The following is a 14385-nucleotide window of genomic DNA, read 5'->3' as shown; positions in this document are numbered from 1 at the left end:
AGGAAGAACAAGCTGTGTGTGTCTTGCTGCTGCTTGTGCAGGCATTTAAGGAGCTCCCAGCTGCAAGTATGAATTAGCAATATTCAGCAAGCAGTCCCTAGCAAGGCTTACACTAGGAAAGGTCTCTCCGACCCTAAAGTAATGCTTTTCTGCAGCTTATGCTGTTTTCTCATCCTTTGCCTATGAGGGTCCCTAACAAAGAACTCCTTAGTTCACCACCAATTACATTTTTTATTGGAAAGGGGATTAATTTTGTAAGGCATAACCTACAGTGACAGTAAATGTCTAGTGTGGTGACAGGATGAGGCACTACCTCAGCTGGGGAGCCAGGACAGCTGGTTCAGTACAGCATTCAGCAAGATTTGTTTCCATTTATGGGGAAATTTGAGAACTCAGATGATTATTTTGCTGAACAGGTGCTTGAGTAAGTGGATGTAGAGAAAAGTGCCTCTTTAGAGCCAGCACACTGCTCCTGGAGCTAAGCCAGCATCTGAAAACATGCACAGTAGTGTTATACTGGAAAAAAAAAAAAAAAACAGCCTACATGGTTCCTGGTCATTTAACTGCTTTTGCTAATTAACCACATACAAGCACACAGTCCTGCTCCTGCCCTTTATCACAGTAAACACTGGGTCTACTGTGGTCCAAAGGCACAAGTGCTTTCTGTTTAAAGACCTACTTTTGTAAGTGCCAGAACATCTACAGGGCATCTCCAAATACTCTGAAAGATGGGGTGCCTCATAAGGGAGCAGGAGGGCATTTCAAATACAGTGTCAGGCTTGGCTCCTTGTCTGCTGAAAGGGAGCCTGGAAGTGAAGGTAGCAGGAGAGGAGCGGTATAGGGTGAGGGTTGCACAGGAGAGGGAAAGAGATGCACAGGTCGTCTCCCATGCTTCATGTTGGCATAGCTACTACTTACTAAAACTATTGAGGAAGCAGAGAAGGTGCCCGTGATAGTGGTTCCTCTCTCAGAGCATTTCAAAATGAGGCCAGAATCCTCGTTCTGCTATAACAAAATATACCGGGATAGGCCAGAATATCTGAGAATCAGGAATATCCTTTACGGTTACCTGCATAGACTGGAAACCACTGCATAAAAATGATGCCTCTGCTATAAAGTGTGAGTTATTGCTAACTCCGGTGCACAATATTTTGGTTCTTTATAAAAGGTTGGGAAATTCAATAACCGAGCTCACACAGAGATAAGGTTACCCTGTGATATCTTGCTTTCTTCCAAAAGTGTTGAATTCAGCAAAATTCAAACTGCTGGGAAACGAAGAACTAAGGTGATAAAGTATGTCAAATTCAAAACTTGGCAAAAAGAGGGCATCTGAGGCTGTTCTACATGCCTATAAACATCTCACTGATGTTTTAATGCACTACTATTGACATCCTCGAACTCTGTCCTTGAACTGTCCTGAGTAAAAGCTACCTACGCTTGGGATAGGATTCATTTCACTAATTGTAGGTTAAAGTTAAATGTCTAGTTTAAGCCTGTCTTAAGCTGACACTGTCAGCAGTGGAGAGAAGTGTGTCCAAAGGGCAGCCCACCTCATGTGAATGCAGCAGCAGTCTGAGGCTGCTGATGGGCATTATCTGCCCTGCTGGGTAACTCCTTCCTCCCCATAACCAGGGAATCATAATCCTAGAGGTTGGACACCAGACATTTATGTCCAATGAGGTTAGCTGAGCTGGATGATGCACATCGTACCACCTTGATTCCTCTTTCATCGGTAGACTGACCACTCACGCCACAGTGCCCTTTCCATGCTGGGTATCCCCATGCTCCCCAAGTGCCAACAGCTCCCTGTCCAAGAACAACGGCTAGTAACACTGGCTCCCAAGGGATGAAACTTGGCGGGGCACCACTGAGGAAGACGTTTTATTTGCACTGGACAAGACTAAGACCGTTTCAGTTAGAAATAAGGGCCAGTTCAGCTCTGCCTCTGCTCAGTGCTCTGCTGATGACCCCACTTACTTCACCAGTATGATGTGGTATGAGTCAGACCTCTATGCCTCTATGTCTCAGCTGCAGTCAAGATGCCCACCTCCATCTATCCGCAGCTTTTAGAAGTTGCTCCAAGGGACAAATAAACATAAAGAACAAATCCTCTTGGATCAGGTGTTGGGCTTTCTTCAGACTTAACAAACCTTCTTTCATTGCAGGCTGAAAAAAATTTAAAACTGGAAGAAAAAATCACCATGCTGCAACAGCAGAATGAGGAACTCAGAGCCAGGATTGAACAAAATACTGTCATAACAAGGTTTGTGCTGATACTTGCCATCTGTCTGAGCTTGAAAGGAGACTGCAGATCTTAACTGCCCAAGGCTGACACTTATTTCAGAAGAGGAAAAACTTATTTCCTCCTGAAAGTGTATTGGTGTCCTGATCTGCTTGTTTTATTAAAAAAAACTTTTTATATCAGGATTTGCTTACTTTAGCATAAGGAAGGCCACATAGCTGGCTGGCTGGCTGTTTCCATGATTTTGACGTGCTGCTGAGAGCAAAGTTGCCAGTGGCTTCTGATCGCAGTGTCAGTGCCCTGAGACCCGTTTGTCAGTGGGTAATGAGGATGGGAAATGGGGCAACTTCAGGAGAGGCATCCTAACAATGGCACTGTCACCCAGGCGGGGTTATCCTTTGGTGAGGTTTTTTCACCTGCACTGTCTGTTTGCACCCTTGTCACGACCTAAGGGTGACAAGGCTCCTTGTGTTAGGTGGTATAGAAACAGAGAAGGGTAGGGCATTCCCTGTCCCAGGGAGTTTATAGTCTGCTGTAAGGCAAGAGACTGCAGCTGGAGCCAGGCAGAAGGGGTTCCAGGGGGAGATGCTAGAGCTGAACCTGTCCCAACACACCAGCTGCCTAGCTGTCATTGTTGCCAGAAATGATGCCATTGGCCTAAAATGCAATTTAATTTTTATCTGACTTTTTAAAGCTTCAGCATCTCATCTCTGATTTTAGTTTGTGTCTTTCTAGTGTCTCCTTTATTAATGATTCAGCCTGTAATGATGTCTCCTGCATGTAGATATTTTAAAAAGGTAGCATTGTACTAATATTCAGATTGGGGTGAGGATTATGTTTCCTCTTACCTGATTGTAAATACCTGTAACACACATGTCACTGTCTGAGGTAGGTGTCTACAGCCTTTCTGTGCTTGGGAAGGAAAAAGAGGAATTTTTAAGGTCTGGTTCACCAGACTAGTTTGAGATGCCTGCTTTTGGGCTGGCTGAATTGTGGTCTGGAAGGGGCAGTCTCTCTCCATGCCTGTGAGAGCAGCCAGGGTGCCTGGTTCAGTGCTTGGCATCTCTGCATTGCAGCTACCTGCCTCTGGCTGGGCAAACAGTACTCTCCACTCCCGGACGGCATCCGGCTGCAGCGCTTTGCTTCTTGCCTGTAACTATGTAGTTACTGGTTTTGAAGAACATCTTTTGGGAGAAATTCTGCATTTGAGGTCAGCCTGGAAAGTCAGCTTAGAGGACAGTCATTTTTAAGAGTAACAGTTTAGGGACAGCTATGGGGATAGCTACAGGGACAGTGTCAGCCAGGGCTTTAAAGTCGGAGTTATTAAAACATACATTATCCTGGCAGCAGTAGCCACCCCGACTGCTCGTTTCTGTTGTACTGGCACCACCTGGGAAGTGCAGCGTGAACAAGTTCGGGGAGCTGCCCTTGCTGGGGAACAGCGTGGATTAGAGCTATTTCTGCTGATTTGCAGTTTGGGTGCCTGTGTGGCTGTGGCAGCCCAGTAGCAGCGAGAGGACGGAGGGGAGCAGGAGGGATGGGAGCCAGAGCACAGCCAGCCTTTGCAGCACGGCCAGGAGCGGGGGTCCCGGAGGCACTGGGGGGCTGAGGCGTGCACCACAGAGATATTTCCAATCATAGCCCTGAGCAGGTACAAAGGAAGGAAGAAGAGCCGTGCAGGTAGATCATGCACCAGCTTTGGACACAGGAGCTCCACAGAGCCTCTGCTGGGACTTCCCCAGGCACTTGAATAAATCATCTGTTTTCCCAGTATCTTGGATTCTCCCACCAAATCAATGAGCATTTTTTTTGTCTTTTGGACTGGGAGCGTTTGAGGACTGGTAGTTTCCAGCACCCTAGCGATGAAGATGACCAGGAGGGTGTCTGGTTTCTGTTGGCATAGCCCAGGCACCTTGCTGACCTGTGGGCCTTTTGGGAGAGGCTTTAATGTGAGTCAAGGGCACAACTCAAGCACCTTCCCCTGCATCCCTATCACACTGGTGTGCCCCTGCACACTGCTGTGGTTTTATGGCTGTGATTTGTTACAGCTGCTGAAATTGTTGGGAGGCTGGCAGAGGAACATGTCTGATCATAGGTCTGCAGTGCTGGGGATAAAGGTTTCCCTAGCTCGGTTAGGTCTAAAACTGGAACATGTATCTCAAGATACAAACTTACTACATAGTGAGAACACATTTGCTTTTACATTGCCTCTCTTCCTTCTTCTGCCCGAATGATGAAGAGGGGCTGAATGGGCATCTGTATCTTTTATAAGCAGTGATGCTGCATCTGTCCATCTCCATCCCCATGGTGCAGCAGAGGCAGACACATTTTGGCTGAGCTGAAGGCAGAGGCTTTGCTGAAGGATGTTGGCACTGCTGGCTGCGCAAGCTGCCTCCGTCTCGCAGTGGTGTAAAGCTGGGTCTGCCTGTGTCCGGTCACGTCACGTCAGGTGTCACAGCATAAATTCCCAGCGCAATGTGCACGAGGCTAAAATAAGCAATGCAACAAGCGGCAGCTCCTTTCCCATCCATGTACTAAAGCAGGTCTCTCTGGAGGACATGTCCGCGTGCTCCATGGCATGTTCATGGGCACTTGGCTGCAAGGCTCTTTTCTGCTCAAGCATGTCTCTACTTATCTGCAGGTCATGTGTATGACTTGCAGTCTGCCTCTGCCAGCAAATTGCAGTGTGCATTAGGGCCAGAAAAGCTATTGTGTGAGAGACTCCAGAGGACACGGCGATACTGTGCATCGTACTGTACCTCTAACAAGCAGCATTCAACGTAAAGGAGGCCGATACATGCTGAGGGGCTGTGGCCTGTGCTTGCCTCCTTTTCCTGCAGTGCCTTTAGCAGAGGAGGAAGCTGAGCCTTTCACCACACTCTGAGGTCCGTGCTGGTGTGACTAGCCTGTTCCCAAAACCAAGATGAGCTTTACCAGATTAGAGAGCCAGTCACACACTTAGAGCCACACAAATGCAGGGAAGGCATGGGCTTCTTTTTTTTCTTAGCAAATGCTGGCTGGACAAGGATGTAATGGGGCTTTGTGTATAACTTTTATGGCCTGTCTTGTTAGACACTGAAAAAGAAAAAGTAATCCCATGTGTAGCAAGAGGTTTTCTATGAAGTTATTTCTCCAGGGTGAGATCCCATGTGGACTTTCTCATGCCTGTTAGACCATAAGCTCATGCCACAGCCGGGTCCCCAATGAGACTGTGAACAGGATTTTCCTCCTCTACCAGGCAAGCAGCTTTCTGAAAACTTCTGCCAACTTGTGTCTTTTAATCCTTCGCCTCTGCTAGCCACTGCTTCATGGTTCAAAACTTTCAGGGGAGCGGGAGAAGAACAGACATATTCTTGATCACCTGAGCTCTATTTCTGTAGGAACCAAGGCTAAAAAAGCAGAAATTCTTTAAAAATGTTTTTTAAACAAAATTGGAAATGCCAACCCCACCCTCTCAGAGACTTTTGATGACACAAAGAATGTGAACCAGCAGTCCATGACATCTGCTATGGGCTTCAGGCTATACCCAGAAAAGGAGTTGTGCGTGTGTGCATCCAAAATCCACACCCAGCTGCTGCTGAACCCTGGAAATACCTAGCGGGGAGGTTAGGTACCTCCCTGTTTATTTCTCAAAAATCCTAAATTGCTGGTAAATCAGGTTAGGTACATGCCCAGAGCTGCCCCAGGCTGATCACAGCAGGACCTGGCTCCTGCCCAAGCATAATGGGGCTGCGGAAGCCAGGTGTCCCTGCATGCATCTTCCGGGACAGTGGTGTTCCTAGAACATGCCCAAAGCACATCTTGATCAGGTCCCACAGTCTGCCTGCACTGCCCATTTCTTCTAAAATCAGTGACCTGGTTAGATGAGAGCAGACTCACTGAGGCTGTGGTCCCCATAGGAGATTTCCATGCCCCATCTCCCAAAATGCCATCAGGTTATAGGGCATTCTGGGGAAAACACCTCCCTGGTCCTTTCTGATGAAGTTTCTTTGGTGTTGGAGTCAGGAATAGAGGGTTTGTTAGGACGAAGGAGGCAGGAGCTGGAGAAGGACCCATAGCCTCATGACAGAGGAGAGGGAAGGCTTCAAAGCTGAGCTACATCCTGCATCAAGACATCAGCTAAAATGGGGAGCATGGAGAGCACAGACTCCTTTCCCTTTGCGTGAAGTAGCAGCTGGTTTGAAGAGTCAGGGATGCAACTGCTCTCTCTTACCTCTTCACTCTTGCTCTGCCACTCCACAAATGCTCTCTCACTCATGGCACAGCTTTGGTGGCGGGGTTGAGAAACGAGGGTAAGAGTTACAGCTGTCCACCAAGCTGGGACTTTGGATTTTTGTCCTCAATCAGACAGAAGGCAGCCTAAAACCCAGAACTATCCCCCTCTAGGGACTGCTCCAGCTGCTGTGCTGCTCTGGAAAAAATGGGGCAGCATTGCAAGCACCTCTGGGTTGTGAAATACCACAGGGCAAAGGTGGGTGGAGACAGATGTTGAAGCTGGGGAGAAAGCAGGATTTAAGGAGCCCACCTGCACTTTGTGCTGCTTATTGGTTATCTGGAGGGCTGCCATTGCTGGGGCAGGCTATGTCGGGTTGATCTCTGAAGCCCCTTGTCTTCCTGCTGCAGGAATAGAAGCCCTGGCCAAAGGGCATGTGCAGGGAGCACAAGTGCCTGCTGACCCAGGGCTCTGGGCTCCATCTTGGGCTGGGCTTGGCTCCATGGAGGTTTATGGGCACATTCCTGGGTAGAAACCACTGTGCCAATGAACAGGTTGTGCAAAGAGAGGCCACAATACCATGCTGAGCACCTGCTTCCTGCATGTGCTGAATGGGGGAGATAACGTCCTGATCAGCTTCATTGCGTGGTAGCTCTCAGGGGGCCAAAATCAACTCAGCCACAAGCAAATATTGAGGAGAAGAGGATGTCCGAAACCACTGTGCCTACCTACATCCCCAAGCTAAGTATCTGGGGCTAGCTTTGAAGTCCTCTTCAGAAGCCAGTGGCCAAGGCTGGGTGCGAGCGTGGGACTGGCTGGTGTACTCTGCTGTCCTGGTTGCCCACCGCGGGGACTGACAGGGGGCTCTTCAGCTCCTGCCCTGCTCACCAACCCATGTCTTCCCAGGGAAGGCCAGCACAGGGGGAGAGTGAGCACGCAACTGCACTTTATCTTAGCCTAAATTTCGTTACCCTCTCTATCCCCCCATCCATGAGTGGAGAATCCTGTTCTTGCAGCGCACTGCAGCCTTGCGTTTTTCCTACTTTCAAATATACAAATAAAGAAACAAATATGCTCAATTTTTCTTTTAGGAATTGTCAATTTTTACTGTGTTTTCTATATGGGAAAATGGCCATTTTTAAAGTGTCTGGAAGACGTGGTCAGTGCACAAAGCCCTTGGCACCTTTGCATGCCATGCATGATGCTGACAGTTGCATGAGGCCACGGAGGAAGGCTGGGGCGCATCCCATCTAAGCTTTGGCAGCTGAGCTGCCTCAGAAAGGTGTAGACACAGGCACATCCAGAGGAAGAGTCGGACATTGGGGGGCAGCTGGGACTTGTGGAGATGCCTTTCTAGCCTGGCAGTGAAGACGCCTGGGGACAGCTGTGCCCCAGCTTGGGCAGCTCAGTTGCAGCCCTCAGGGCAGGTGGATGGGATGGGATGGGATGGGATGGGATGGGATGGGATGGGATGGGATGGGATGGGATGGAGAGAGGTACTTGGGGTGCTGCCTGGCCCTGCCTCTTGTGCAGCACTGGCTGCATTAATGCTACTGTCTTCACACTGGTGTGCCTTACATGTCCTGCTTCCCTCTCCAGGCAATTGTCAGAGGAGAACGCTAATCTTCAAGAATACGTTGAGAAAGAAGTGGAGGAGAAGAAGAAGCTGAGTAGGACTAATGAAGAGCTCCTCTGGAAGCTGCAAGAGGGAGATGCCGTGAGCCCCGTGAAACTCCCACCTACATCGTCCACTTCTTTCTATCGCTGCTCATCAGGGAACTCCTCTCCAGCAAAAGTCAGAACCTTGCGGCGATGATTCGGCACTGGCGCACCGAAGGTCCCTGCCTTTTATGCATTGCCAATCTGCTAAATGTCACCATCCAAGGAAGTATTACCATCAACAGACGCCCAGCGTTCGTGGCTGCAAGCATGCTCGGTAGCTGTATAGCTTTACACTAGGCAGGGTACTCTTATAGTCCCCATGTAGGAGCTCTTGGTTCTGACATGTTGATTAGGGTAGCAAAAAAGATAGCAAAAAGCTAGGACAGCAGAAAATTAGGATAGCAAAATGTTTAGTTTGATGTGTTAACATTTTAACTATGGTTAGAGCCGAAAGTTGGAAATACTATATTAATGGTTCATCAGAATGAACTTTTGCTGCAGTATTTCAGGTTAGTTACAAATACAGTTCAAGTTGTGAATATTTCTGTATATGTGTCTGTGTTTATATACATGTATGTATTGCACCTTTATACCTATATATAGACGCAAACACATATATATGTAGTTGAAGATGTTCTGAATTGCATTTTTTATATTATTGGATACTACTAAGTGCTGATATATTTTCATTACAGTCAGCAGTTTTCTAACTCGTGCCTAAGACTTGTATCTAAATGAAATGCATTTCTGTTTAGCCTCCCAGGAATATTTATACCCAACCTAGAAGAAAGTTACACAGAAGTAGAAGCGCCTTCCAAGTGACCACCAAGTGGTACTCTATGTAACATGAACACCAGCGACTTTGAAATTCTGAGACAGTACTGCCTTCGAAACCATCACCTTTGCATTGAACACCAGATAAGATACGCATACCATTCACTGCTTTTTAACTCTTAGCATCGATATTTTAAGTGGAGATAGGCTAGAGATGAGAAACCTGAGGGTTTTAGCAAATTTGATAGAGGTTACTGGTTAACGTGTTTCAATTTTAGTGTCTTTAAGTCCTAGTTAGATCTTACCTTGTTTTAATTTGTCCTGGTTTGGATACAATCAAAATCTCTGGTTTTAGGTTCCTGTCCATTTTGATTTATTTCAAGTCCCATAAGCAAGAAGGAGAAAGTAAGTTGTTCATCCTTGACCTTTGTTGGCCAAGAGGTTTCCAGCATTAGGATGAGACACTGGGAGCCTGCTAGGGCTCTAGCTTCCTCCCATTTGAAACACCAAATAGAGCAGAGCAGACTACATGGGCGCAAATGAGGTCAGAATTTCTTTCCTTCCACTTATATATATTATTTCACATTGCGAAAGCTTACCCAAAGTTACAGAGCACTTTTGAGATTCATGGCAAAGAGTGGCTGAACTACCTTTAACTTGTCTGCCTAGAAGCAAAAAAATTCACCCAGGCTTGGGGTGACCTCCACCTGAGGCGGTGGCGAGGCCAAGGAGCAGCTGGGGTGGGATAGGCTGCAGGGCCCTCATGGGCACTGCTGCCAATTAAAAAAAAAAATCCCTGAGCATAATTAAAAAGAAAAAAAAAAAAAGAGATGTGTGGGATGCTTTTCTATCCAGCTTGGGGCAAAAAGTCTGCGTGCATTCCTGCTCTGAGCACCGGGGTCAAAGTAAGTAGGAGACGGTACGTGCAGCAAATCCCTGGGGTATGGGAGCGCTGTGGGGAGGGGGAGCTGCCCTACCCTGGTCTGCGGTGGCACAGGCACACCCTGCGTGAGCAGAGCAGGGATTGCACAGCCCAGCTGCACTGCTCGGGTGGGAGCTGTGCTTCAGCTTTCCTGGGAAGTACTCAGGATTCACAGACTGCAGCTTAGATACGGCTTCAATCACCATCAAAGCACCTGTGGCCTGTTCCACAGCGTTTAAAAAAAAAAAAAAGGTGATTTGTGATTTTTTTTCTCCTTTTTTAGAGAAATTTATTTTTGTAGCAGCTTTTGCATGATACTGTGATACTGAGTAAATTGAGCATCTTGTTAGAATAGATCATGCCACACCAACTACTACTGTTGAAATGCTTTACTAGATTTTAGTGTGTCCAGCAAGTACAACCTGAAAGTAGGATAGATACCTAACACATACATGCACACAAAGCCTGTCCTTGGCAGTTACAATTTTAATCACTTTCATACTTGCTAAATGCACAGATATCTGCAGTACCTATTGCGTTGTCATGTTTCAGTCTGCCCATACAATTCTGTTACAATGAGATCACAGGATCCTAGAATGGTTTGGGTTTGAAGGCACCTTCAAAGATCATCTCGTCCAACCCCCCAGGTTGCTCAAAGCCCCATCCAACCTGACCTTGAACACTTCCAGGGATGAGGCAGCCACGATTTCTCTGGGCAGCCTGTTCCAGTGTCTCACCACCCTCATCATAAAGAATTTCTTATGTGCAATTTAATTCTACCCTCTTTCAGTTTAAAACCATTTCCGCTTGTCCTGTCACTACAGGCTCTGGTAAAAAGTCTCTCTCTGTCTTTCTTATAAGCTCCTTAAGCAGTGAAAGGCCACAAAAAGATGTCCCTGGAGCCTTCTCTTCTCCAGGCTACCCCAACTCTCTTAGCCTTTCTCCATAAGAGAGGTGCTCCAGCCCCCTGACCATTTTCATGGCCCTCTGAACATGCTCCAACAGGTCCATGTCTTTCTTGTGCTGGGGACCCCAGAGCTGGATGCAGTACTGCAGGTGGGGTCTCACCAGAGCAGAGTAGAGCTGCAGAATCACCTCCCTCGACCTGGTAGCCACACTTCTTTTGATGCAGCCCAGGATACAGTTGGCTTTCTGGGCTGCAAGTGCACATTGCTGGCTTACGTCCAATTTTTCACCCACCAGTATCCCCAAGTCCTTCTCCGCAGGGCTGCTCTCAATCCCTTCATCCCCCAGCCTGTATTGATACCAGGGGTTGTCCTGACCCAGGTGTAGGACCTTGCACTTGGCCTTGTTGAACCTCATGAGGTTCACATGGGCCCACTCCTCAAGCTTGTCCAGATCCCTCTGGATGGCATCCTGTCCCTCAGGCGTGTCAGCTGCACCACTCAGCTTGGTGTCATCCGCAAACTTGCTGAGGGTGAACTCGATCTCACTTTCTATGTCATTGATGAAAATATTAAACAGTACTGGTCCCAGTATGGACCCTTGAGGGACATCACTTGTTACTGATCTCCGTTTGGACATTGAGCTGTTGACTGCAACTCTTTGGATACAGCCATCCAGCCAATTCCATATCCAACGCCCATCCATCAAACCCATATCTCTCCAATTTAGCAACAAGGATGTTGTGTGGGATACAGAAGTCCAGGTAGATGACATCAGTTGCTCATCCCTCATCCACCAACGCAGCCACACCATTGCAGAAGGCCACCAGATTAGTCAGGCTGACTTATCGGTAGTTTTTAGGGTACTCCTTTTTACCCTTTTTAAAAATGGGTGAGATGATACAACCAGAGTTGTTACCATGATGCTAATCTAAACTTTTCCGTGCTAAACACACTACAACACATTATTGGCCTAGGATGGGCTGGCTGAACCCGTCCTTTTTTAATTTATTCATTCTTTCCCCCTCTTTCTGGTGCTTTCCTTATCACTTTGTTTGTTTGAATTCATATGCAAGAGATGCTTCCAGCAGTGAATTGGGAGTGAGGCTTTTGCGGTGGGAAAACTGGGACCAATCCCAGCTCCGCCATCATTTGGTATCATTGCCGATCCCTTTCCCATCTAATTTTTGCCTCCCAATCCTGCCTCTCACTGGATTCTTCCTTGGCACGGCCTCTGGGGCCTGCCCAATCGCTAGCAAAGCTGCAGGAAGTTTTGCCTGACCAGAAGGGACCCAGAAACCCATCTCTGCGGGGGTGTGAACAGTGGTTCCTTCTGGTGCAAGCCCCGAAACACGGACTTTTTTCCCCCAAAAAAGGTCATTCCTTTTTCCTGCTCTTCCTCTGTCCTGTTCCTCCTTGCTTCTGCGTGCCGGAATAGGTGCAAAAGGGGATGGAGATCCCTGAGCATATGGCCAAACCGGTGACCCCTGCACTCGCCAGGGAGCTGCGACCGTGCAAGGAGAGTTTGGCATTCCCAGTGGTGTAGGGGCCACATCTCTAGACCTTGCTCCCTGGCCATCCCTGCTCAAAGACAAGCACGGGGAACCTTTGGCTTTTGGGGTGCTGGAGACTTTGTGAAGGCCATGGCCACCGCAGGGGCTTTCCTGTTTTGCAGGGTAGGGTGGCCTTTGGCAGGAAAGGGAATGCAGCCAGCGCTGAGCTGGGTTTTATTGCCTTTATTTCTTTAAAAAGGAGACATTTGATTTGGTTAATCTTTACTCAGTGCAGAAGGTTACAGCGGCAATAAAACCAGCCTACAGTTGCTTTGAAGGGCTCCAGCGACTGGCACCGGGAGTGGGTAACAGCCATGGGATGGCAGGAGAGCGGACAGCGAGCTGGGGACATGGGGAGCTGGGAAAGCTGCGGGAAAGCTCTGGTTTCCTGCAGGAAAGCACCATTAGGTCCTGTTGGGATGGCACCTCCTGCGGCTGTTGGCACAGAGGGGTTATCTCGGCAGATGCACAGCAGCAAAGACTTGCGGTGGTGGTGGGCGGGTGGGGGGGGAGAAAAGGAAAAACTATCAAGTGCAAAATCAGGTATTTTACGTCTCTGCACTGATGGTGGTTGTGTCCCATGGACACACTGAGGAGCCCCTGTACAGTTTCCCATGCAGCAGGAGTTCCGTGGTCCTGTTTACTATGTGGCTAATGATTACAGGAAGAGTTTGTATTATTTCAGTTCTGATGTACAAATAAGTGTAATATATTCCTGATAATAAATACATGCACCAGCGCACATATGGGCTGACGCATACGAACCAGCGTGTCCTGCAGTGTTTTCCACACGTCTGTACACGCAGAAACTAGAATAAATGGAAAACAGAGCAAAACCCCATTGAAGGGTTACCCCGTTACAGTAAAGACCGAAGCTAGACAGCCATGTAGCTTCCTGGCAGCAGGGCTGGTTGGTTGGGTTACCTGACTGTGGTTCACATGCTATAAATTAGATCAAAAATCCCATGTCCCATGGATTCATTTTCTGAGGGTGCTTCCCCTACAGCTGGGGCTCCTAGGAGACCAGGGATCGTTTTTATTAAGGTGGCATGCTTCAGCACACGGTAAGTGGAACATTTCTGCCGGTGGTTCAGGCACAGCAGCAAACAAGCAGGCTCTGTAACGTGCCGGTCACCCATGTTTCAACACCCCCCCCCCCACCGCACCCTGCCCTCACACGGAGGGCACCCCAGTTCCTCAGGCTTTGCCACAAGGATTAAAAAGGAGCCCGGGCAAGTCCCACCTCAGGAATATGCCTGGTAATGCCCTTGTGAAAGATTTCCCACCAGGCCCCTGGCTCGCTTAGCACAGACGCAGCCGTGTGAAGGACCAGGACTGAGAGGAGAAGGAAATCAGTGTTTGTGGGGCCACGGCCTCATTTATCGCAGGACGCACAAGCAGGCTGCAAATGATGCAGGCAGTGGCAGGGAGCAGATTCCTCCTGCCTGGTGGTTCCAGTGTTCTCCTGCAGACCCTACCCTGGAAAATCCCACCAGCAGAACTCCCCATTCATTGCACAGTCTTAATTTCCTGAGACAACCAAATTTTGCAATGCCAGCAAAATTTACACAACCTACGTAAAATTTAGGCTAACTCTGCAGGTTCACTAAGTCCCACCTAATACCCAAACTGGTACTACAAGACAGGGAGAGACTCACCTCAACATCAGCAGCAACAAGCTGCTCAGCACCAAGCACAGACCCCAGCCCATGGCAAATTCCCCAAATTTCATATTGTCCCACCCATCTCAGCAAACCCAAAAGACGGGGGCCCAGTTAACATGAGTAGCTCCCAAAGCAAGTGCTCTCCTGCAGAGAATGGGACAGCCAGCAGACATTGGAACAAGGCGGGCTTGCAAATGAGGCATCATTTATTTGGATATCGAGAAAAATGTTTTAATGCTGTACCACATAATTACAAGTGAATTTCCAAATTCCAAAATCATTGCTCAGGGGAGAAGTATTTACAGTATCGCCAGGATAAAAAGTAGCCGCACACCTGCGCTGTGCTCTGGGAGCAAGGTTCACATTTTAAAACTTAAGGCTTTAATCGCTACATGAACACGGTAAAAAAACAAAACTAAAAAAATAAAACCAAAACAAAGACCAAAATGA

General features: G+C 48.0%; 1 protein-coding gene across 1 annotated transcript in view; it reads left to right on the top strand.

Moving 5' to 3' along the window:
* The window catches only part of MTUS2 (microtubule associated scaffold protein 2), a 204183-nt gene extending 195912 nt beyond the window's left edge, over nt 1-8271 (top strand). Inside the window, exons 13-14 of the mRNA XM_075707396.1 lie at nt 2166-2263; nt 8055-8271. Coding sequence (XP_075563511.1) covers nt 2166-2263; nt 8055-8271 — 315 coding nt within the window. The remainder of the gene's footprint in view (nt 1-2165; nt 2264-8054) is intronic.
* The last annotated feature ends 6114 nt before the right edge of the window (nt 8272-14385 follow it).

The sequence above is a fragment of the Pelecanus crispus genome, chromosome 1 (assembly GCF_030463565.1).
Source record: "Pelecanus crispus isolate bPelCri1 chromosome 1, bPelCri1.pri, whole genome shotgun sequence".
NCBI lineage: Eukaryota > Metazoa > Chordata > Aves > Pelecaniformes > Pelecanidae > Pelecanus > Pelecanus crispus.
Note: the sequence above shows the minus strand (reverse complement) of the source record. Positions and strands in the feature narration are given on the sequence as shown.